At 40.1% G+C, this 23710-nt stretch overlaps 2 protein-coding genes across 2 annotated transcripts in view; one reads left to right on the top strand and one right to left on the bottom strand.

Moving 5' to 3' along the window:
• get4 (guided entry of tail-anchored proteins factor 4) overlaps nucleotides 1–7065 on the top strand; it is a 46096-nt gene extending 39031 nt beyond the window's left edge. Inside the window, exons 8-9 of the mRNA XM_063059349.1 lie at nucleotides 1824–1896; nucleotides 5652–7065. Coding sequence (XP_062915419.1) covers nucleotides 1824–1896; nucleotides 5652–5743 — 165 coding nt within the window. The 3' untranslated portion in view covers nucleotides 5744–7065. The remainder of the gene's footprint in view (nucleotides 1–1823; nucleotides 1897–5651) is intronic.
• A 10568-nt stretch (nucleotides 7066–17633) lies between these two features.
• Nucleotides 17634–23710, bottom strand: part of LOC134352127 (arf-GAP with dual PH domain-containing protein 1-like) — a 210242-nt gene continuing 204165 nt past the window's right edge. Inside the window, exon 11 of the mRNA XM_063059348.1 lies at nucleotides 17634–20972. Coding sequence (XP_062915418.1) covers nucleotides 20944–20972 — 29 coding nt within the window. The 3' untranslated portion in view covers nucleotides 17634–20943. The remainder of the gene's footprint in view (nucleotides 20973–23710) is intronic.

Raw genomic sequence — 23710 nt, 5'->3', positions numbered from 1 at the left:
GTTTGCTTCCACTTTCCAAAAACATGCTGGTAGGCTAACGCAAGTTAATGGCAAAAAGTCACAGGAGAGTTGATGTGTGTTTGAGGGCACGTCAAAATGAGGGGAGATGAATAGGGCTGATTTTTTGGAATTACTCCTTGGGATCCAGTATTGATCTAATGGACTGACTGCCCTCATGTTTTATAGGATGGAAAAAGAGATTTGGATTCATTCCAGCTCGTTGTGCTTGTTTTAGGCTAACAGTCCTCTTGACTAAATACCACCTTTAGCGTATTTCTACTCTTCCCTCAATCATTTTGCAAGTTCTACCTTGTGCATTTGTGCTTGTAGATGTGAGAAAGGAGTGTAGAGAGGCCATTTCTTGCTTTGCAGTAAGTTGTTGTGGAATACGGCAATTGAAGAAATAGTGGTAGCAGATTTAGGCATATCCATCCTCTCTGTCAAAGGAAATATTGCAGGGCACTGGGGAAAGGCAAGAGTTTGATTGAGTATCTCTTGGCTTTTTCAAAGATCCAGCTGAAACAAGATGGTCTGCATGACCTCTTAAACTTTGTACGCAGTTAATTGCTCTTATTTCTTGTTGCAAGCTATGTGAATTCCTATAGGTGGTAAACATGAAAATGGGGCCACAATAGAAATGGGGGAGAAACTTGAAGAGGATTAGGAAGCCCTTATTTCCTCTTTTTCCCCTTCACACATTTCAGGCTGCAACAGGAAGCAAATGCCCATTTGCGTTTGGAGGAGTCACTCCATTTGAATGAGGATATTAAGGTAGGTCACCTTTAATACAACTCGCGCATAGTCTTGCACATTTTCTGCTTTAACAATACATGAGAATTTTCAGCATAAATAGAAATTTTGAGTCATATTATTGTTTTAATGGTCATGAGTGGTTGTGGAAACCTGTTGGCAAGGTTTTCTGTGATTTTAGGTAATGAAATCATTATAAATCACGTAACAAGGAATTTCCTTAAAAAATACTGAGAGATAAGGCCACTGATGAATTTTGCTGAGCTCTTCTATATTTGTTTACAACAATTGGAAAAGGTATTAAAATTTTTCTTTTAAGCCATTTTTTCATACTCAGCCCTTTTCTCATAATGAATTACGGTTTTGTGAACTTTGATAAATTGAGAGATACAGTAGTTGATTCTGGTAATGTAAGATTAAGCAGTGGGAATAATCAAAAACTAATGATGCATCTAACAAGTTAGCCATGAAGCCTTTTTCGGTTTTCTTTTTTTTAAAAGAAGAGTTTGACTGAATATCTCTTTGCTCCTTCAAAGATCCAGCTCAAACAAGATGGAATCTGAAATCAGTTGATTACACTGCATCTTTCAGTTAAATTGAATTGCTGACAGTGTTTGTGAAACTACAGGAAAAACACTTCTGCTTTCAAACATAATTTAGCTCATTGCCAAATAACAGCAAAGAGAGGGAAAAGTAAATTGGGAAAAGTTGTAAAACTGTAATTAAAAGTATTATTGAGCTACTATATGGATGTACAGAGGATCCAATATGATTGTGTATTAAACTCTCATAACGTGAAGCATTTTCCATATACCCCCATGAGAAAACTTTGTAGAATCAATCAAAATTATGTTTTAAAAAGTTACGAGTTATTTAAAAACAATTAAGCTATAACCATCTGAATAATATTTCAGTTTAAATTTGTGAAATCAATTTCTTTGAATTACTGAGGCACACTATTTCAGACTACTGTCAGTATCTGCATATTTACCGATTTACTAATGCTCCTTGTCTTCCTTCATCTAAGTAGATTAAGCTTTCAGATTTTGATTTTTTGCTATTTTTAATTCCAGTATCTAGACCGAATAGGTCAGATTTTCTTTGGAGTTGCACCAAGACAGACTTCCTCATATGGAGGATTATTAGGTAAGCCAATTATGGAGTTATTTACATTATAAAGTAAGCGATTAATTTCCTTAAGTGCTACATAATCCTCTTGTATCTAACATAAATGTGGCATCTTCTATTCAGCTAGTTAATGTGATGTAGATAGAGCATCTAGAGCAGGGGTTCAAGTCATGTTTGCAGAGCTGTCGTTAATTATACCTACAATCAGCAGCCTGTTGCAATTAAAACAAAAGGTATACTTTTATTTATGATCATTGCACTCATCAAGGCTCTCGGGCTTTACTGTCAGTTTGCATGACAAGTAAACATTATCAAGGTCAAGCATTGTCAGGGTTAGATGCAGCATGATTCGATCTGTCCTAATGAAGGGTCTTGGCCCAAAAAGTCGACTCGTTATTCATTTCCATTGATACTGCCTGAGTTGCTGAGTTCTTCCAGCATTTTGAATTTCCAGCATCTGCAGAATCTCTTATGTTCATGATCTGATTTCCGTCCTCTTTCCCCAACAGATTGTTTCAATCCTCCTGCGTGTTGCATGAGTGAAATCCAGAGCAAGGGAGTACAATGTTAAAATCAGAGTCACAGCTCTAGTGCATTTGCTGAATCAATTAAGTATTTCAAGACCAGGTTAAATTGGATCTTGTTTGGTAATGTTGTCCCAGGATCTGAAGCAGGCCATGGAAGTGAAACAGTTAACAGTTTGTGTCATTTTGACCATTCATCAGATCTTGTTCGATTTTGGACTTTTGTGGAAGTGAGGATTATAGAGAGATCAGAGCAGCAAATAGATCAGTGATGGCCTCATTGAAAAGCAAGTAACTGACACACCCTGTTTCTAGTGCCTTCGCGTTGACAGTCGCAAGGCTGGCACACGTTCCCAAGATGGCACCTGCAAATATTTTGTTGGCATGTGGCATGCAGTATGCAGTGCCACCCCTCAATTGTTTAAACCCGCCCATAAGTAAAAGGTATATAATCATTATATTCACTGCCAAATGAAGCAACGAATGATTTTTTGATAACCAGAGAGCAGTGAGTTGTTTTCCCAGGAAATGTCTCACTCTGGCAGGACGTCTTTAGATGGTTGTGTGAACATGTGACATTGGATGATATGTTTTGAAATCCTGGTGCACAGCTCTGTATTTGGATTGTAAATGGTTACAATAACAATACTATTTTTTTAATATTTTTGCCTTTTTAACAGATTAATATTGATAGTTTTGAACATTTTCTAAAATGCTTCATTCATTTCAATTTGTCCCTGTTACACTTCTATTAATAATAAAACAATGAATGAATAAAATAAGCAAACAATTTTTCCTTAAAGTCCATAATTGTTACTAATCATTAATTAATCTCTGCTCAGAATTAACATGGCACGCAAGAGAATTTTTGAAAAGCTTATCCCCATTTTGGGCACATGTACCCTAAAATGTTCACCACCTCTGATATGGAGTATAGGTAGCTGAGTTTTGGAGGAACTAGCGTTTTCAGGAGTGTAGTGGCTGGGAGATGGGTAAGCGTTACGATGAAATATTTGGTCTGGAGATAAGGGGCCAAAAGCAGTGGAAGATGAAAGTGAGCAGTCTAGGTGGAGATATGGTCTGATCTAATTACAGCTTTGGTGAAGATGGAGGTGTTAGCCTTTGTATTTCTATGCTTAATCAGAGGAAATGTTTACAATTATATCTTGGGTAACCTTTGTGAAGAGCTGAGGCTCTGATCTCAGAATTATCACTTGAAGGATGCAGTATTTGGGAGGGAGGAGATAGAATACTACCAAAGACATTTTACTCTGTTTTCATAGCCTGAATATCTTGTATTTATGACATTGATGGTAGCGGTGTGAAGCAGGTCAGGATTGTGTAGGTAATAGTTAGTGAATGCTTACCACATTGTACTGAGGTAACAAATCAACAATAGTTAAATTTTAATTATTACCCATTCTGATTCATTCCACATGCTTATTTGATCAGTAATTATACTACTCAAAGGAAGTCTGTGTTCATTAACTTTAAAAACATGCATGTTGAAGCAAATCAGCAAGATTAGTTGGGCTGACCAAGTTTCTAGAAAGTCCAGTGAATGCGTTGCACAACATGAACCTCATAGTACATGCATGTCAAACAGGGGTGATGTGAAGCCAGCTCTTCTGGCTCTGTTTAGTATTTTGGTGCTTGAATTTTGGCAAATGATCCCAATTCTGTTCCATTACAAAATATGAATTACTTTACACCAATAAATTAGGAATATCTTCACAATGTGTTAAGAATTTAACTATTGTGAAAGCATCTTAGAACCAAAACCTATTTAACCAGTGAAAAGTGTGAACATTAACAGTAATATTTTTAATGTGATTTTATTTCTTTGTCTTATGCATAAAATAACCCGCTGCAGTTTGTACATTGCAGAAACAGTTTCTTGTGAATCTGACCAATGAAGTAGACCTTCATTTGATCAGGGTCAGCCATGCAAGCCAGTACACAAGCCACGGCAGTACGATGTGGAGAGCAAATTGTTGGCCATGCAGCAGGCTCCCCCTCTCCACACAGCTGATGAATCCAAAGGAATGGCAGAGACTGATATACGAGGGTGATTGATAAGTTCGTGGCCTAAGGTAGAAGGAGTCAATTTTAGAAAACCTAGCACATTTATTTTTCAACATAGTCCCCTCCTACACGTACACACTTAGTCCAGTGGTCGTGGAGCATACGGATCCCTTCTTTGTAGAAGTGGTCCACAGCAGGGGTGATTGATAAGTTCGTGGCCAAGGTGGAAGATGAGTTCGTTACATGCATGTCAAATGTTACATGGTTGTCAAAGGCTATTTGAAATGCACGTCATTGGGAGCATTTACTAGGTAGTAGGAGCTTATCCCCACTATTCCCTCTTAAATTAGTTCCTAGTTATTTAGTAAGACTACAATTTGAATATAAGATGCAGTTTTGAAAACTGAGCACTTTGTGATTGTATAAGGATAGATGTCAAATACAGAATTACTTCTGATGGGTGCAGAAGGTTGATGGAGGCAAAAACAATTCTTTAAAATGTTGAAAGCTGTGCATAAACATAGAATTCCAACGTATTTGGTTATTTTGCTGACTATCTCAAAGATATAGTATCTGTGGAATAAAGAATGATGGGTTAGTAAGCTGCTTAGTTACTACCTTGGGATGTATAAAAAAACACAGATCAAAATCAGTTTCAGTTGAAGCATTGTATGAACGCTGGTGCAGACTGAGCAAGTAATGTGTCATTAATTATGACAAGGTGCGTAGGCCTGGTATAGTTTTACCTCACTCTTTCTTTGACAGTCAGAAGCCAATGTTGTGAAATATCTTGCTAGAAAATACATGTATTTGGGCAGCATTTAAGGATACCCTTTCTTTTCTGTTTGTAGTTAGCATTCTGAGGAAGAGTATATGTGCATTGAAACATGCATTTTGAATGGTGATATATGTACTTTGATAATAAATTTACTTTGAATCTTTAATTGGAGCAGAGCTGGGCATTATGACAGTCCTCTGGTGATCACAGCAAATTTACAGACACAGATCTCATTTTGAATTTGATTAGGAATTTATACATTAAAAAGTCAAATGTAAAATGCAGTCAGATGCATGATTTTTGATTTAAAGTGAAATCTAGATTTTGAAAGCATTTAGAGAGTTTTAACATTTATTGAAAGAAATTGGTTGTTATCATAAATTCTAAAAAATGATGGATGTTTGCTGTATTAAATCCTGTGACTATAATAGTTATTTCTTTTCCAGGAAACCTTTTGAACAGCTTGATGGGTACAGGAGAGGATGATGAGGTTGATGGAGAAGGACCAGAAGATGTCAATCCTATTGATCTTGACTAAGAAGACAATTAACTTTGATATAAAGATCTAAAGACAATATTCCAGTGAGATGTTTAAAGAACAATCTGCGTGTACCAGAAATAAAACTGCTATACTGTGGGACGTTTTACATGATTGTTTCAGTGAGCATCGGCAGAGAGTGCTCTTTCCCTTTTTATGAAGGAAATGCAAATGATGTTTCCTATTTGTCTATATTGGAAATGCTGTATTATTTATGTTCAGTAGACATTTCATGGTTTAAAGAATGGTTCCATTGGCTGTGTGTTCACTGATGTAATAAGTTTTGTCTTTCTAGATTATTTTACATTAAGTTTCAAATACTTTGCAGCTTTGTACTGGGATGCTGATGTCAATGGCACTACACCTGATCGTGTCAACTGCGTCAAACAAGATGGTCGCTCTTGTTTGAACATTGAGGCATCTCAAATTGATAAAACTAATTCTTGTTTTATGAGGCAGAATAGTTTTCGATAGGAACAAAAGTACAGCTGTAAGGATCAGCAGCACTTTTACACAAGTGGTGAACCAGTTGCTCACAGATCACAAAGGATCATGCACAAAGGTGGTCTTAACTACTTCTGAACCAATAAATCAGATTAAAGCAGATTGTCGCTACCCCTTATTTTATTTGAAATGGTAAATGTTGTGCTAGGAATTGTATCCAGGCGCTCTGAGAATATTGTAAATACTGTGTCAGGGCTGAATCTGCATGTTGAAGATTTGCATGCTAGAAAGATACAATGATTTTTAAGCATCAAATTTCAGATGCTAAAACTTGTTGAAAGATGTGTATAATGTTTCCATAATCAGGAACTGGAGTTTGTCCCACGGCAAAGTACCAAGCTCTGATGAAATTGGATGGAGTTGGTTACATGAATTTTAGAGTAAATGTAATTTATGCTTTGCAGACCTGATAATCGTATATAATTGTCTTCTACACCAAATGCTGTCTGTAATACTTAACCTTTGAACGTTTCATAGGCCCAGTTTGGAGATAGCGTACAAAACGACTTTCTCTATTTAAGTGATATTTCTGTTGGTAAATTGGAATGTTGTCTTTTTTAAAAAAATTTCTGTATTTATCATTAAAGGAAAATAATTAGTTCCTTTGGTACAAAGTCCAGAACTTCTCCAAGCAATGAAACACTTTTAGTATGAAAAGTGCTTTAGTACTTTTAGTACCTCCTCACTCAGTTAAGTTTTTGGAATACTGATGTGCAGAACACTAAACGTACCTTGGTACATTGTATGTGGAATCAGTAATATTTCTAAAAACACTATTGTATTCCATTTGTCAGATGGTAAATTTAAAATAATTTGTTTCAAAGGATGTGTGATGCATTTGTTAAATTGTTAGAGTGGTGCAGAATTAACATGCAAAAATAATTTTGCACTGTTTCATTACCACTTGCCCTTTGCTAGCACAGTTGTGAAACTTGGTTGTAATGCAGAGATGCAGCAAAGGACACTCATTTGTACATGGCACCTCAGAATGAAGTCGTACATTCAGCAACATTTTTCAACTCAACATTCTGATTTTGCTTTGTACTTCTCCCCCCAGTTGTTATTGATCTGGATTTTATTACAGATCTATTTTGACTTTGTTTAAATGAAAAAATAGTAGCTTGGCAGTTTAGAACTGATCGGTATCTTTAAACAAGATCACAATTGCTATGTTGTAGAATATAGAATCAACAACAGCAAGTAAGCATGTCTGGACAAAGTAAGTAATCATAAACTCCTATAATTACTACCTGTTATGACACTAATCTCCATAGATAGAATATTTTTATTACATGTACAAAATGTATTTAATTCTGGCACAATTTCCAGACTTACTGCATGAAATGAAAAAGACATATCAGCAAATATTTGCACAATAAGGTCCCACAATGTGCTGATTGCTAGATGTATTTAAGATAAGTATATCAACAGGGCTTAGATTGCCAGAAAATCTATAAGGCTGTCTCTATACAAGTATACCTTACAGAAGAACAAAGAAAGCCCTTCCAACTCTGCACCTTTGGTTATGCACAAACCGTTTGTCTAGATTTTTTGTGTTCTTTTTGCTGGGTTGGACTTGAACCCACGAGCAGCTGAACCAGACTGTTGACAGTAGCAGGATGCTAAACAGCACCAAATACAATTTGCAAATGGTAATCACAAACATAAGTGTTCCTCATCTGAAGAAAATATTTTTTTTACTTGTTGAAATTTCCTGAGCATTGACTGATTTTTAAAGAAAGGGGATAAGTGAGTTCATGTGCAGTTCATTTATTTCCATGGAATGAGATGATACCTGACCTCCTGAGCATTTTGTATTCTTTTAGTTTTCCTGCCACTGAGGTAGTGTTGCTGATGTATTAGGATAAATGATGATCATTGGCTTATAACAAATCCCAGGACTATGCCTGCACTGCCCATGTCATGTGCTAGTAATTTTACTTTGCCTTATTTGTACAAAGAGGAAACGGCTTGCAGAGTGGTATGCAAATATCTGTGATAGCTCAGCATCAGTCAGCTATTTAGGCAATTTGATTTAGATTTATTTGAGAAAGGCAAGAAGATCAATCCAGAAAAGGATAAGTATCTTCAGGGCTGTTAATCATGCCAATAATGACTACAATTTGTAGTGTGACTGACAATCAGCAGATACAATTTACAGCAAAAAGAATTGTAGGTGTCTTAAATAATCTGTAAAAATCCCCTTTCCATTTTAACAGTGGAATAGTCAAAGTGATAGTTCACTATTACTTGACTTTATTCTTTTGAATAGCATCTTAGCTTTCAGCGTTCTCTTATTTTTTTGTGATCTATTTTCTTCTCACACATTCTTCAGCTCCCTCAGTTCTAAAACAGCCCATCTATATTAAGCAGAATTTATAGTGTCCAGCAAATGGTACAGTGAGTTAGCTTGACTTACTACGTTTGAATGAAGTTTATGTTAAAATGTACTGTTGTAAGAATTATTAGAAAAGAATAAAAATGACCTTGGGCAAGGTAAGTATCTGGTAAGTTTCTTTTTATTCCTTTGTTAGTACATAGTTAGAGCAGTGGGGATGGCTCCAGGGGCTGTGTTGTTTTCTTTGTGTGAGATGGGGCAATTCTGGGAGGCCTCCAGCCTCCCGGGTAGCCATTATCTGCACCTGGTGCACTGAGCTGCAGCTCATATATGAAACTGAGGAAGTGATTGCAGCTTAATGTGAAAAAGACTAAGGAGCTGGTGGTAGACCTGAGGAGAGCTAAGGTACCGGTGACCCCTGTTTCCATCCAGGGGGTCAGTGTGGACATGGTGGAGGATAACAAATACCTGGGGATACAAATTGACAATAAACTGGACTGGTCAAAGAACACTGAGGCTGTCTACAAGGGTCAGAGCCGTCTCTATTTCCTGAGGAGACTGAGGTCCTTTAACATCTGCCGGACGATGCTGAGGATGTTCTACGAGTCTGTGGTGGCCAGTGCTATCATGTTTGCTGTTGTGTGCTGGGACAGCAGGCTGAGGGTAGCAGACACCAACAGAATCAACAAACTCATTCGTAAGGCCAGTGATGTTGTGGGGATGGAACTGGACTCTCTGATGATGGTGTCTGGAAACAGGATGCTGCCCAAGTTGCATGCCATCTTGGACAATGTGTCCCATCCACTACATAATGTACTGGTTGGGCACAGGAGTACATTCAGCCAGAGACTCATTCCACCGAGATGCAGCACAGAGCGTCATAGGAAGTCATTCCTGCCTGTGGCTATCAAACTTTACAACTCCTCCCTTGGAGGGTCAGACACCCTGAGCCAATAGGCTGGTCCTGGACTAATTTCCTGGCATAATTTACATATTACTATTTAATTATTTATGGTGCAACTGTAACGAAAACCAATTTCCCCTGGGATCAATAAAGTATGACTATGACTATGACTAGGAGCTACAGGGAGGTAGTCACTCCTAAGTTGCAGAAGCCGGATACCTGGGTAGCTGTTGGGAGAAGGAAAGGAAATGGCACACCAGTGCAGGGTATCCTTATGGCCATTCCCCTGAATAATAAGTATACTGTTTTGGATACTGTTAGTGGAGCGGGTGGCAACAACCTACCAGGATGGAGCTGTAGCGACTAGGTCTCTGGCACTGAGTCTGGTGCTGTGGTTCAGAAAGGAAGAGGAGACTGCACAAGTGATAGGGCATTCCATAGAGGAGTATACATGAGATTTTGTGGATGTGATTGTCTCCCAAGTGCCAGGGACGTCTCAGATTGGGTGCATAGCATTCTAAAGAGGGAGAGAGGCTGAGCCACCAGAAGTCTTAGTTACATATTGGCACCAATGACCTAAGTAGGAAAAGGGAAGATGTCCTGAAGAGAGCATTTAGGGAGCTAGGTAGAAAGATCAAAAGCAGGATCTCAGGGTAGCAATCAATCTCTGGATTGTTGCCTTTGGCACACATTTGTGAAGGTAAGAGTAGTATGATTAGGCATATGAATGTATGATGGAGGAACTGGTACAGAGGGCAGGGTTTCAGATTTCTGGATCCTTATGATCTCTTCTGAGGGGAGGTATGACTTGTACAAAAGGGATGGGTTACACCAGAACTGGACAGGTTTGCTAGAACTATTGGAGGCGGTTTAAATTAATTTGGGAGGGGCGTATGAACCGAAGTGACAGGGAAGTTGGTATACAAGCAGTTACAGTGTGTAGTGAGACTGCCAGGTAGGACAGGCAAAATTACAGTCAGATGAATTGCACTGTAAAAGAGTGACAAAATCAAAAAAGGTGATGGATTGAGAACTGAAGGTGTTATATGGAATAAGGTAGATCTTGTAGCACAGTTAGAAATTGGTTGGTATGATGTGGGCATAATAGACTCGTGGTTGAAAGAAGATTATGGTTGGGAGCCTTAACATCCAAGGATGTACATTGTATCAAAGGATAGGCAGAGGACATGGCGTGGCTCTGTGCTAAAAAATGAAATCAAATCTTTAGAGGTGACATAGGATCAAAAGATGTAGGATCGTGGGTGGAGTTACGGAAATACATGTGTATAGTCCCTGATTGGAGTTATATACAAACCTATGAACAGGCGCCAGTTATAACGGGAGATAGGAAATGCATGTCAAAAGGGCAGTATTACAATAGTCATGGGATTTCAATATGCAGGTAGACTGGGAGAATCAGATTGGTGCTGATATTGGATTACAAGGAAAAAAATTGTTGAATGCCTACTATGTATTTAGCTTTTTAGAGCAGCTTGTTGTTGAGCCCACCAGGGGATCAGCAATTCTGGGTTGGGTGTGTACTGAACCAGATTTGATTAGGAAGCTTAAGATAATGAAACCCGTAAGGAGGCAATGATCATATAATATGATAGAATTCATCCTGCAATTAGGGAGAAGCTAAAGTCAATACAGTATTATAGTGGAGTAGAGTGGATACTAGCATACATGGCAGCAGAGCAGTAACAGCTGGAGTTTCTGAAAGCAATTTGGCAAGATGATACAACCGAGGCTGACAAGGTAAGTCAAAGGCAGCATGTAAATGAGAGCGGGCATGTAATAGAGCAAAAAGTAAATGGGAAGTTGATGGGGAAACTTGAAAACCAACAGAAGGCAACTTAAAAACCATAAGGAGAGAAAAGATGAACTATGATGGTAATCTAGCCAGTAATATCAGAGGATACTTAAAATGTTTTCAGGTATATAAGGAGTATAAGAAGCAACAGTTGATGTAAGACCAGAGGCAAATGATGCTGGAGAGGTAGTAATAGACAAGGAAATGGTGGACAATTCTAGAATTGTGGTGGACAATTCACACTGGAATTTAGAAGAATGGGGGGGGGGTGGAATCTCATTGAATCTGATTGAATGGTTAAAGGTCTGGATCGAGTGGATATGGAGAAGATAGAAACATAGAAACATAGAAAATAGGTGCAGGAGTAGGCCATTCGGCCCTTCGAGCCTGCACCGCCATTTATTATGATCATGGCTGATCATCCAACTCAGAACCCAGCCTTCCCTCCATACCCCCTGACCCCTGTAGCCACAAGGGCCATATCTAACTTCCTTTTAAACATAGCTAATGAACTGGCCTCAACAGTTTGCTGTGGCAGAGAATTCCACAGATTCACCACTCTCTGTGTGAAGAAGTTTTTCCTAACCTCGGTCCTAAAAGGCTTCCCCTCTATCCTCAAACTGTGACCCCTCGTTCTAGACCTCCCCAACATCGGGAACAATCTTCCTGCATCTAGCCTGTCCAATCCCTTTAGGATCTTATACGTTTCAATCAGATCCCCCCTCAATCTTCTAAATTCCAACGAGTACAAGCCCAGTTCATCCAGTCTTTCTTCATATGAAAGACCTGCCATCCCAGGAATCAATCTGGTGAACCTTCTTTGTACTCCCTCTATGGCAAAGATGTCTTTCCTCAGATTAGGGGACCAAAACTGCACACAATACTCCAGGTGTGGTCTCACCAAGGCCTTGTACAACTGCAGTAGTACCTCCCTGCTCCTGTACTCGAATCCTCTCGCTATAAATGCCAGCATACCGTTCGCCTTTTTCACCGCCTGCTGTACCTGCATGCCCACTTTCAATGACTGGTGTATAATGACACCCAGGTCTCGTTGCACCTCCCCTTTTCCTAATCGGCCACCATTCAGATAATAATCTGTTTTCCTATTTTTGCCACCAAAGTGGATAACTTCACATTTATCCACATTAAATTGCATCTGCCATGAGTTTGCCCACTCACCCAACCTATCCAAGTCACCCTGCATCCTCTTAGCATCCTCCTCACTGCTAACACTGCCACCCAGCTTCGTGTCATCCGCAAACTTGGAGATGCTGCATTTAATTCCCTCATCCAAGTCATTAATATATATTGTAAACAACTGGGGTCCCAGCACTGAGCCTTGCGGTACCCCACTAGTCACCGCCTGCCATTCTGAAAAGGTCCCGTTTATTCCCACTCTTTGCTTCCTGTCTGCTAACCAATTCTCCACCCACACCAATACCTTACCCCCAATACCGTGTGCTTTAAGTTTGCACACTAATCTCCTATGTGGGACCTTGTCAAAAGCCTTTTGAAAATCCAAATATACCACATCCACTGGTTCTCCCCTATCCACTCTACTAGTTACATCCTCAAAAAATTCTATGAGATTCGTCAGACATGATTTTCCTTTCACAAATCCATGCTGACTTTGTCCGATCATTTCACCGCTTTCCAAATGTGCTGTTATCACATCCTTGATAACTGACTCCAGCAGTTTCCCCACCACCGACGTTAGGCTAACCGGCCTATAATTCCCCGGTTTCTCTCTCCCTCCTTTTTTAAAAAGTGGGGTTACATTAGCCACCCTCCAATCCTCAGGAACTAGTCCAGAATCTAACGAGTTTTGAAAAATTATCACTAATGCATCCACTATTTCTTGGGCCACTTCCTTAAGCACTCTGGGATGCAGACCATCTGGCCCTGGGGATTTATCTGCCTTCAATCCCTTCAATTTACCTAACACCACTTCCCTACTAACATGTATTTCGCTCAGTTCCTCCATCTCACTGGACCCTCTGTCCCTTACTATTTCTGGAAGATTATTTATGTCCTCCTTAGTGAAGACAGAACCAAAGTAATTATTCAATTGGTCTGCCATGTCCTTGCTCCCCATAATCAATTCACCTGTTTCTGTTTGCAGGGGACCTACATTTGTCTTTATCAGTCTTTTCCTTTTTAGAAACATAGAAACATAGAAACATAGAAAATAGGTGCAGGAGTAGGCCATTCGGCCCTTCGAGCCTGCACCGCCATTTATTATGATCATGGCTGATCATCCAACTCAGAACCCAGCCTTCCCTCCATACCCCGTGACCCCTGTAGCCACAAGGGCCATATCTAACTTCCTTTTAAACATAGCTAATGAACTGGCCTCAACAGTTTGCTGTGGCAGAGAATTCCACAGATTCACCACTCTCTGTGTGAAGAAGTTTTTCCTAACCTCGGTCCTAAAAGGCTTCCCCTCTATCCTCAAACTGTGACCCCTCGTTCTAGACCTCCCCAACATCGGGAACAATCTTCCCGCATCTAGCCTGTCCAATCCCTTTAGGATCTTATACGTTTCAATCAGATCCCCCCTCAATCTTCTAAATTCCAACGAGTACAAGCCCAGTTCATCCAGTCTTTCTTCATATGAAAGACCTGCCATCCCAGGAATCAATCTGGTGAACCTTCTTTGTACTCCCTCTATGGCAAGGATGTCTTTCCTCAGATTAGGGGACCAAAACTGCACACAATACTCCAGGTGTGGTCTCACCAAGGCCTTGTACAACTGCAGTAGTACCTCCCTGCTCCTGTACTCGAATCCTCTCGCTATAAATGCCAGCATACCGTTCGCCTTTTTCACCGCCTGCTGTACCTGCATGCCCACTTTCAATGACTGGTGTATAATGACACCCAGGTCTCGTTGCACCTCCCCTTTTCCTAATCGGCCACCATTCAGATAATAATCTGTTTTCCTATTTTTGCCACCAAAGTGGATAACTTCACATTTATCCACATTAAATTGCATCTGCCATGAGTTTGCCCACTCACCCAACCTATCCAAGTCACCCTGCATCCTCTTAGCATCCTCCTCACTGCTAACACTGCCACCCAGCTTCGTGTCATCCGCAAACTTGGAGATGCTGCATTTAATTCCCTCATCCAAGTCATTAATATATATTGTAAACAACTGGGGTCCCAGCACTGAGCCTTGCGGTACCCCACTAGTCACCGCCTGCCATTCTGAAAAGGTCCCGTTTATTCCCACTCTTTGCTTCCTGTCTGCTAACCAATTCTCCACCCACACCAATACCTTACCCCCAATACCATGTGCTTTAAGTTTGCACACTAATCTCCTGTGTGGGACCTTGTCAAAAGCCTTTTGAAAATCCAAATATACCACATCCACTGGTTCTCCCCTATCCACTCTACTAGTTACATCCTCAAAAAATTCTATGAGATTCGTCAGACATGATTTTCCTTTCACAAATCCATGCTGACTTTGTCCGATCATTTCACCGCTTTCCAAATGTGCTGTTATCACATCCTTGATAACTGACTCCAGCAGTTTCCCCACCACCGACGTTAGGCTAACCGGCCTATAATTCCCCGGTTTCTCTCTCCCTCCTTTTTTAAAAAGTGGGGTTACATTAGCCACCCTCCAATCCTCAGGAACTAGTCCAGAATCTAACGAGTTTTGAAAAATTATCACTAATGCATCCACTATTTCTTGGGCCACTTCCTTAAGCACTCTGGGATGCAGACCATCTGGCCCTGGGGATTTATCTGCCTTCAATCCCTTCAATTTACCTAACACCACTTCCCTACTAACATGTATTTCGCTCAGTTCCTCCATCTCACTGGACCCTCTGTCCCTTACTATTTCTGGAAGATTATTTATGTCCTCCTTAGTGAAGACAGAACCAAAGTAATTATTCAATTGGTCTGCCATGTCCTTGCTCCCCATAATCAATTCACCTGTTTCTGTTTGCAGGGGACCTACATTTGTCTTTATCAGTCTTTTCCTTTTTACATATCTATAAAAGCTTTTACAGTCCGTTTTTATGTTCTCTGCCAGTTTTCTCTCATAATCTTTTTTCCCCTTCCTAATTAAGCCCTTTGTCCTCCTCTGCTGAACTCTGAATTTCTCCCAGTCCTCAGGTGAGCCACTTTCTCTGGCTAATTTGTATGCTACTTCTTTGGAATTGATACTATCCCTAATTTCTCTTGTCAGCCACGGGTGCACTACCTTCCTTGATTTATTCTTTTGCCAAACTGGGATGAACAATTGTTGTAGTTCATCCATGCAACCTTTAAATGCCTGCCATTGCATATCCACCGTCAATCCTTGAAGTGTCATTTGCCAGTCTATCTTAGCTAATTCATGTCTCATACCTTCAAAGTTACCCCTCTTTAAGTTCAGAACCTTTGTTTCTGAATTAACTACGTCACTCTCCATGTTAATGAAGAATTCCACCATATTATGGTCACTCTTACCCAAGGGGCCTCTCACGACAAGATCGCTAATTAACCCTTCCTCATTGCTCAAAACCCAGTCCAGAATAGCCTGCTCTCTAGTCGGTTCCTCGACATGTTGGTTCAAAAAACCATCCCGCATACATTCCAAGAAATCCTCTTCCTCAGCACCTTTACCAATTTGGTTCACCCAGCCTACATGTAGATTGAAGTCACCCATTATAACTGCTGTTCCTTTATTGCACACATTTCTAATTTCCTGTTTAATACCATCTCCGACCTCACTACTACTGTTAGGTGGCCTGTACACAACTCCCACCAGCGTCTTCTGCCCCTTAGTGTTACGCAGCTCTACCCATATCGATTCCACATCTTCCCGGCTTATGTCCTTCCTTTCTATTGCGTTAATCTCTTTTTTAACCAGCAACGCCACCCCACCTCCCCTTCCTTCGTGTCTATCCCTCCTGAATATTGAATATCCCTGAACGTTGAGCTCCCATCCCTGGTCACCCTGGAGCCATGTCTCTGTGATCCCAACTATATCATAATCATTAATAACAATCTGCACTTTCAATTCATCCACCTTATTACGAATGCTCCTTGCATTGACACATAAAGCCTTCAGGCACTCTTTTACAACTCTCTTAGCCCTTTTTAATGCTTGCCCTGGATTTGTCGGCCTGCCACTTTTACTTTTCCCCTTTGTACTTTTTGCTTCTACGCTCACTTTACACCCCTCTGTCTCTCTGCACTGGTTCCCATCCCTCTGTTGTGAACTAACCTCCTCACACCTAGCCGCTTTAATTTGATTCCCACCCCCCAACCATTCTAGTTGTTTCCTATAGTGCTGGAGTCTAGGACCAGAGGACACAGCCTCAGACTAGAAAAGCCCATTTAGGAAAGAGATGAGTAATTTCTTTAGCCAGATGATTGTGTATCTGTGAAATTCATTGCCACAGGAGGCTGTAGAGGCCACATCATTGGGTGTATTTAAGGTTTGATAGATTCTTGATTAGTCAAAGGTAACAGGAAGAATGCAGGAGAATGGGGTTGAGAACAAAATGGATCAGCCCTGATTAAATGGCAGAGTGGACTTGATAGGAGCAGAATTCAACCAATGTTTTATGGGCTTATGTACTGTTGTAGGAATTACTAGAAAAGGGGAAAGTCCATCTAATTTACTGCTGAATATTGCAGCTGGTAGATAATTACAAAGATCAATCTCAATCAGAAAGGGGATAATTAAACAATTTATCCACCTAGGAAAAGTTTTTGAACCAACTTTAAGGGGCGTACAATAGACATTCAATATTGTGGCAACTTGTCAGAAGTAACAACCAAAGGATACCTAAAGTCATCTGGTGGTCATAGCTCTGACCAGTGAAATCTCCATCTTCATCCAGTGGAAATACCAGGAAGGTATGGAAAATCATGCTCTTTTTGAGCGGAACACTAAGGTAAATAATGAAGCTTTTAGACATCTCGCCCCTGCCATTTCTTACCTGGGAGATCGAAGCTGGCTTGAAATGGGAGATTAACTGAGCAACATTAAGGTCCTCTTATGAATAATTCTGGTATTTCCAGAATGAGGGGTCACAGTTTGAGGACAAAGGGGAAGCCTTTCAGGACCGAGATTAGGAAAAACTTCTTCACACAGAGAGTGGTGAATCTGTGGAATTCTCTGCCACAGGAAACAGTTGAGGCCAGTTCATTGGCTATATTTAAGAGGGAGTTAGATATGGCCCTTGTGGCTAAAGGGATCGGGGGTATGGAGAGAAGGCTGGTACAGGGTTCTGAGTTGGATGATCAGCCATGATCATACTGAATGGTGGTGCAGGCTCGAAGGGCCGAATGGCCTACTCCTGCACCTATTTTCTATGTTTCTATGTAATAATATATACTAATACATTTGTCATCTTACAGGAAAACAATTACAAACCATGACAGTGTTATTCATTGACAGAATGAATGGTGATGAGTAACCATACTGAAACATGCCGTTGGGAAAGGAGTAGCGTTTGCATCAAAAACCAATCAAGGCTTGGCCAATCAATGGTACAGTCTGTGACTTGTTAACGCTGGTGGTCCCAATGTATAAAAGTGGCTCTCCATTCTGTACCCAGCCTGCAATGTTAAAATGAGGCTCAATATGAGCTTGAGAAACAAAGACCTCATCTTCTGTCTAGTCAACCTATAGCCTTCAGGACTTGGTATCAAATTCTCAACACATTCTCTCTGCATCAGAACTGGCCAATTCTGTAGGTTAAGCATCTGTAAATGTTGGTTCAGTGTCCCCTCTCTCGATTAACATTGAACATTCTAACTCCCCTTATTAACCCTTCAATCAGATGGCTTCATCAACACCTTATCACCAGGACAATAGGGACCCATCAACCCATCAAAGGTATTCCCTATCCCTAAACCTAATCCCCCATTTTGTCTCCAATTTTCAATTAATTTTCCCACAGTCCCAGTTCTGCCAAAGGGTCTTTGACCTGAAATACCAATGCCATTACTTGCAGATGTGGTTTGACCTACTGTCATTTCCAGCACATTGTTTTTAGTTTATTTAGAGATACAGTATGGTAAACAGGCCCTTCTGGGTATTCGAGCCCAGGCCACTCAATTACACTTATGTGACCAATTTACCCTACTAACCCATATATGTCTTTGGAATCTGAGAGGAAACTGGAGCATCCAGAGGAAACGCACATGGTCATGGGCAGAACATACAATCTCCTTGCATACTGTGGCAGGTTATAAAGCATGTATCAGCATTACCAAAGGAATAGTACCTTGAATCACAGGTTGCCTTAACTACAAGCTTTTGTTGAAAGCAAGAGTTAAAATTAGAGAAAAAAATGTAGTTACTATAACATCTCATTTCTGCAGCAGAATCATGACTTCTTTTTCCCGATTATAAGGAATACACATACAAAGTAAAATTTTTAATAAGCATTTCATTTCAGCACTATTTTCTCCATTGTAGATTGTGCGTTTCCATAGTCAAATGTAAATATTAAAGGAATTAACATGAATACATTTATGTTTCAAATAATCCTATCCTTTGTGTTATTGCAATGATTGGGATTTCATCTCATTCTTTACAATAACTTTCCTGTTCAAGTATTTAGCTCACTAGTTTATGCTCCTCCGCGATTAACCAGCTTACTTTTGTCAGTGTTGTAACATTAAATATCTTTAAAAAAACATGTTACCTGGCAGGTCAATTGGGGGGTGGGGAATCATGGTATCGAAGAAGAAGAAAGAAATAAAAGGAAGATTTAGCTACACAAGAGTTTAGCACATCATCACTTTAAAGAGGGAGGGAAAAGTGTGAAATAACTTGGATTGCACCTGACTTTAAATATATAAATTAGAATCTGAAAAGTTTACTTTAGATTTGTAATTAAAGAGAGAACACACTTATCTCAATTAATTGACACTTACTTGATAGCTGTAAAGAGAAATGATCTAACAAATCCTCTGAGGCTTTTCTGAAGGCTGCTGACATCAATGAGTGCAAATTTGACATCAGCTATCTGATGACACTGCTCCCAGTGATTTCTGTGTAAGCAATTTTCTTATGCATCAATTGACACAATCTAATTTTCATGCCATCAAGCCGTTAAACTCAACATTGGCTCACTTTCTCTTCCAAGGTTGAGAACTACATTCAAGAGGTGTGACCGTGGACCAAAGCTGCTGGGGCACAAGTCAGGGCCTGATCAACCCTGGCTGGGTCGCCTGGGCCACGGTGTATGATGTTGCCCCTAAACACCCAATGACGTGTCCCCACGTATCCTGGGATGCATCTGAGCATCACGCCAATCTTTCTACCAACATCTGAAAACCATTACATTTGACATATTCATGTTGAAACTCAAGCCCTGCTTGCATGTAACAACCATGTTAACTTATTATACAACTTCTGTGAAAGAATGCTACTTCTATTTGGAACTTCAGGGATTTTTAATGATTTGGGTTGAGACTATCTATGTCTCAGCAAAAAGTACTGGTCCCACTGTTGTACTAAGAATAAGTTTAGTGTAATATTTAATGCAACTGCACTGTCAAAATGGCTGCACTCAAATGAATAAAAATTAACAGTTGAAGTAATTACAGAAACTTATTCACAACTTAATTTTCAGATTTTCTTTACATCAATTCTAAACAAGAAATGCACACTTAAAAGATGACGTTTGGAAGAATGTAGAAAGTTTTTTTTACAATGTTTAGCATGGTAATTATATATTACACTATAATCTGTCACAGACTTCACTAAACACGACATATCACTAAAAGCTTTAAACTCAGCAATTCCGAGTAACTAGCATTGTACTATTTAACGGCAGTAGACGTCTCTTTGAGGACATGCCCTCTGCAAACAGCTAGACACAATTTAATTCAAGCAGTATCATTTTATGGAAGAAAGCAATACCACTGAGACATACTAGCTTTCATCAAGTTACAATATTTCATTTGCACTAACACCAGCTTTTTCTCAACAGCCTGAAGAAAATGCTTATTGAGGAGAATTTTTTAAAAATCAAGTCTTGTAGATGAATAGCCACAAATACAATGAACACAAAATCTCTTTATGGACACTGGAAGCTTGTTTTCCCTCACATAGATTGGTTAAAGGTTACACAGTTCACTTTAATCTTCACTTCAAATACTCAAGTAAAATTGTTTAAAGAGCAATGCCCATTTCTTATCGGTGATTTGTGGAAAATTGACACAATAGGTAGTTACGTAGACCAAGAGAATGATTTTTCTTTAAAACAGCTTTTTATGTTGGATTTATAGTGTCTTATTGTGGCAGGAGCATTCAGGGATTAACTATTAATGATTAGAATTAGTCATGCAGAATGGTGTGTGAATTGTAGCCTGGTTTTGGGAGTTCCCCAAAATTCATGCTCTTGGTTAGGGACACATGCATATCACTTTCAACCTCACTTCCTGCCACAGTCCAGTTGTCTTCTGATGGACATCTCTACCCTACCCCTCCCCACCCACTGGAGAGCGTGGGGGAGGTGGCTGGGGTTTGGGAGGCAAGGCTGAAATTCGAGGGTTGGAGGGAAAGAGAGAGAGGGGAACAGACTGCTGCACAAATACCAAACAATTCATATTCCGGTGCGACCCATGAGGGCCAGGTGATGTTGCCAGTGTAGTCACAGCCTCCAAAATCAAGGGTTCACTTACGGCTTGTGCTTAAAATGTGCTTCCACTGAAAGAGAAAGAAAGAAATGTAACCACCAGTGATTCTGGAATTCCAGAGTAACACACACAAAATGCTGGAGGAACTCAGCAGAACAAGCAGCATCTCTGGACTGGAATAAACTGTCAACTTTTCAGGCCATAACCCTTCATCAAGGCAGGAAGGGAAAGGGCCAGGGGAAAGATAGCAAGCTAGATGGTGATAGGTGAAGGCAGGTGGGTGTGGAAGGGGGGGATGGAGTAAGAAGCTGGGAGGTGACAGGTGGAAAAGGTGAAGGGCTGAAGAAGGAATCTCCAACATGAGAAAATCTGCAGATGCTGGAAATCCAAAGGAGAACACAAAAAGTGCCGGAGAAACTCAGTAAGTCAGGCAGCATCTATGCAGAAGAATAAATAGTTGACGTTTCAGGCTGAGGCCCTTCATCAGGACAGGAAAAGAAGAAGGAATCTGATAGGAGGGGAGAAAGGGAAGGAGAAGGGACAGCAGGGGGAGGTGATGGTCCGGTGAGAAGAGGTAAGAGGGGAGTCAGAGTGGGGAATGGAAGAAGAGGGAGGGGGAGGGAGAAAAGTTACTGGAAGTTAGTGAAATCAGTGTTAATGCCAGTAGGTTGGAGGTTACCCAGGTGAAATATGAGGTGTTGCTTCTCCAACCTGAGCATGGCCTTGTCATGGCAGTGGAAGAGGCCAAGGACTGACATGTCAGAATGGGAATGGGGCGTGGAATTAGAATGGTTGGGCACTGGGAAGTCCTGTTTGTTGCGGATGAAGTGAAGGAAAAAGAAATAAAGTTACATTTGTCTTTGTAAGTCCATCTTTTGACGTTTAGTTTTTAGCCTAAACAGATCCTTTGATCTGGAAAGAAGAAATGTCAAGCAGAATTACTGGGGGATGAAGTGGAAATTAATGTTTCAGAACGATAAACCTCCTGCGAAGTGGCACATGTTCGAGACAGAATTGGCTTAAGCAAGTGGGTGAGACTGGGACCAAGAAAGGAAGGGGTTGGTGAAAGGTTGCAGAGTGGGAGTAATCAACTCCGAAAGAACAGTGATACATTCTGGAACTAGGTAGCAGATGGACATGTTTGGGTAGCTTAATTACTCAAAACCAAAGTGTTACTCCATGCAAATAAATTACTTTCATTTCTGGTTGCTCCATTAGAGGATGGGTGTGGAAGCTTTAGAGAGGGTGCAGAGGAGATTTATCAGGATGCTGACTGGATTAGAGAGCATATTTTATGAGGATAGGTTGAGCGACCTAGGGCTTTTTTCTTTGGAGCAAAGGAGGATGAGAGAAGACTTGATGGAGGTGTACAAGGTGGAAAGAGGCATACAACATTTTACATAGCCTGAAAACTGAATGGCACTTTGTGTTATTTTTTGTAATACGCACATCAAACAAACAAAAACCACAACTCACAAGTAAACGATGCTTGACAGTCAAAACAACTGACAAGAACAATAACCAAAATAAAATGTTTTAACTAGATAGCATCGGCATTCAATAGGCCGGCAATCTATTAACAATGTGCTATGACTTCCATTCTGTGTTTATTGTTACAATTTGTAGCAGTGTTGTAACTTGAAACACTGACAATGTAAATACGTTGACGCTCTAAAATGTTTCAAAGGTTGTGATATGTTTATTATTTAGAAAAATTATGGACTATATCATTAATACATTATAGGGTATTTCACAATTATATTAATGTAGATTTCAAAATTACGTTAACATTATATAAAAGAAAATTCTAGCTGTGTGGCAACAAAGGCTTACCCATGCAGCTTAGAAGGAATAGTAAAGAGTCAGGATGGAAATAGTTAATACAAGGGGGTATAATTTTAAGGTAATTGGAGGGGAAAAGAGCCATGCTCTCTTCTTCATGCTGCCATATCGATTCTATTGTATTTCTCTGTTTTATGAATGCCCACAAGAAAATGAATCTCAAGATAGTATATAGTGACATATACACACTTCAATAATAAATTTACCTTGAACTTTGAAAGTATAGGGGTATGTCAGAGGTAAGTTTTTTTTTGCACAGAGTGGTGGGTATGTGGAATGCTTCAGGGCTGGTGGAAGAGGCAGATACATTAGGGGCATTTAAGAAACTCTTAGATAGGCACATGGATGATAGAAAAATGGAGGGCTATATAAGAGTAGGTTGAAAGGTAAGCTCTATCTCTATTTAGTCAGCTCTCATCCTCTTATGCTCCAAAGAGAAAAGTCTCAGCTTCTCAACCTATAAGAGACGCTCTCTAATACAGGCAGCATCCTGGTAAATTTCCCCGGCACATCCACATACTTCCTATAATGAGGTGAACAGAACTGAACACAATATTTCTAGTGTGGTCCAACCAGGGTTTCATCGAGCAGCAACATTACCTTGCGGCACTTGAACTTGATCCCCTGACCAATGAAGGTCAGCACACCGTACACCTTCTTAATCACCTGATCAACTTGCATGGCAACTTTGAGGGATCTATGGACGTGAACTTCAAGATCCCTCTGTTCCTCCACACAGCGGTGAACCATGCCACTAACCCTGCATTCTGTGTTCAAATTCGACTCTCCAAGGTGAATCACTTCACGATTTTATGGGTTGAACTCCATCTTCCACTTCTCAGCCCAGCTCTGCATCCTATAATTGTCCTGGTGTGGCCTAAGACAATCTTCTGCACAATTGAGGGATATTTTCTCATGTCACCTCTTACCCTAAATTGACACTGAATCCAACAGCTTTTACAAAAT

Source organism: Mobula hypostoma, chromosome 9 (assembly GCF_963921235.1).
Source record: "Mobula hypostoma chromosome 9, sMobHyp1.1, whole genome shotgun sequence".
NCBI lineage: Eukaryota > Metazoa > Chordata > Chondrichthyes > Myliobatiformes > Myliobatidae > Mobula > Mobula hypostoma.
The sequence above is the reverse complement of the archived record's forward strand: the minus strand, read 5'-3'. Positions and strand labels throughout refer to the sequence as shown.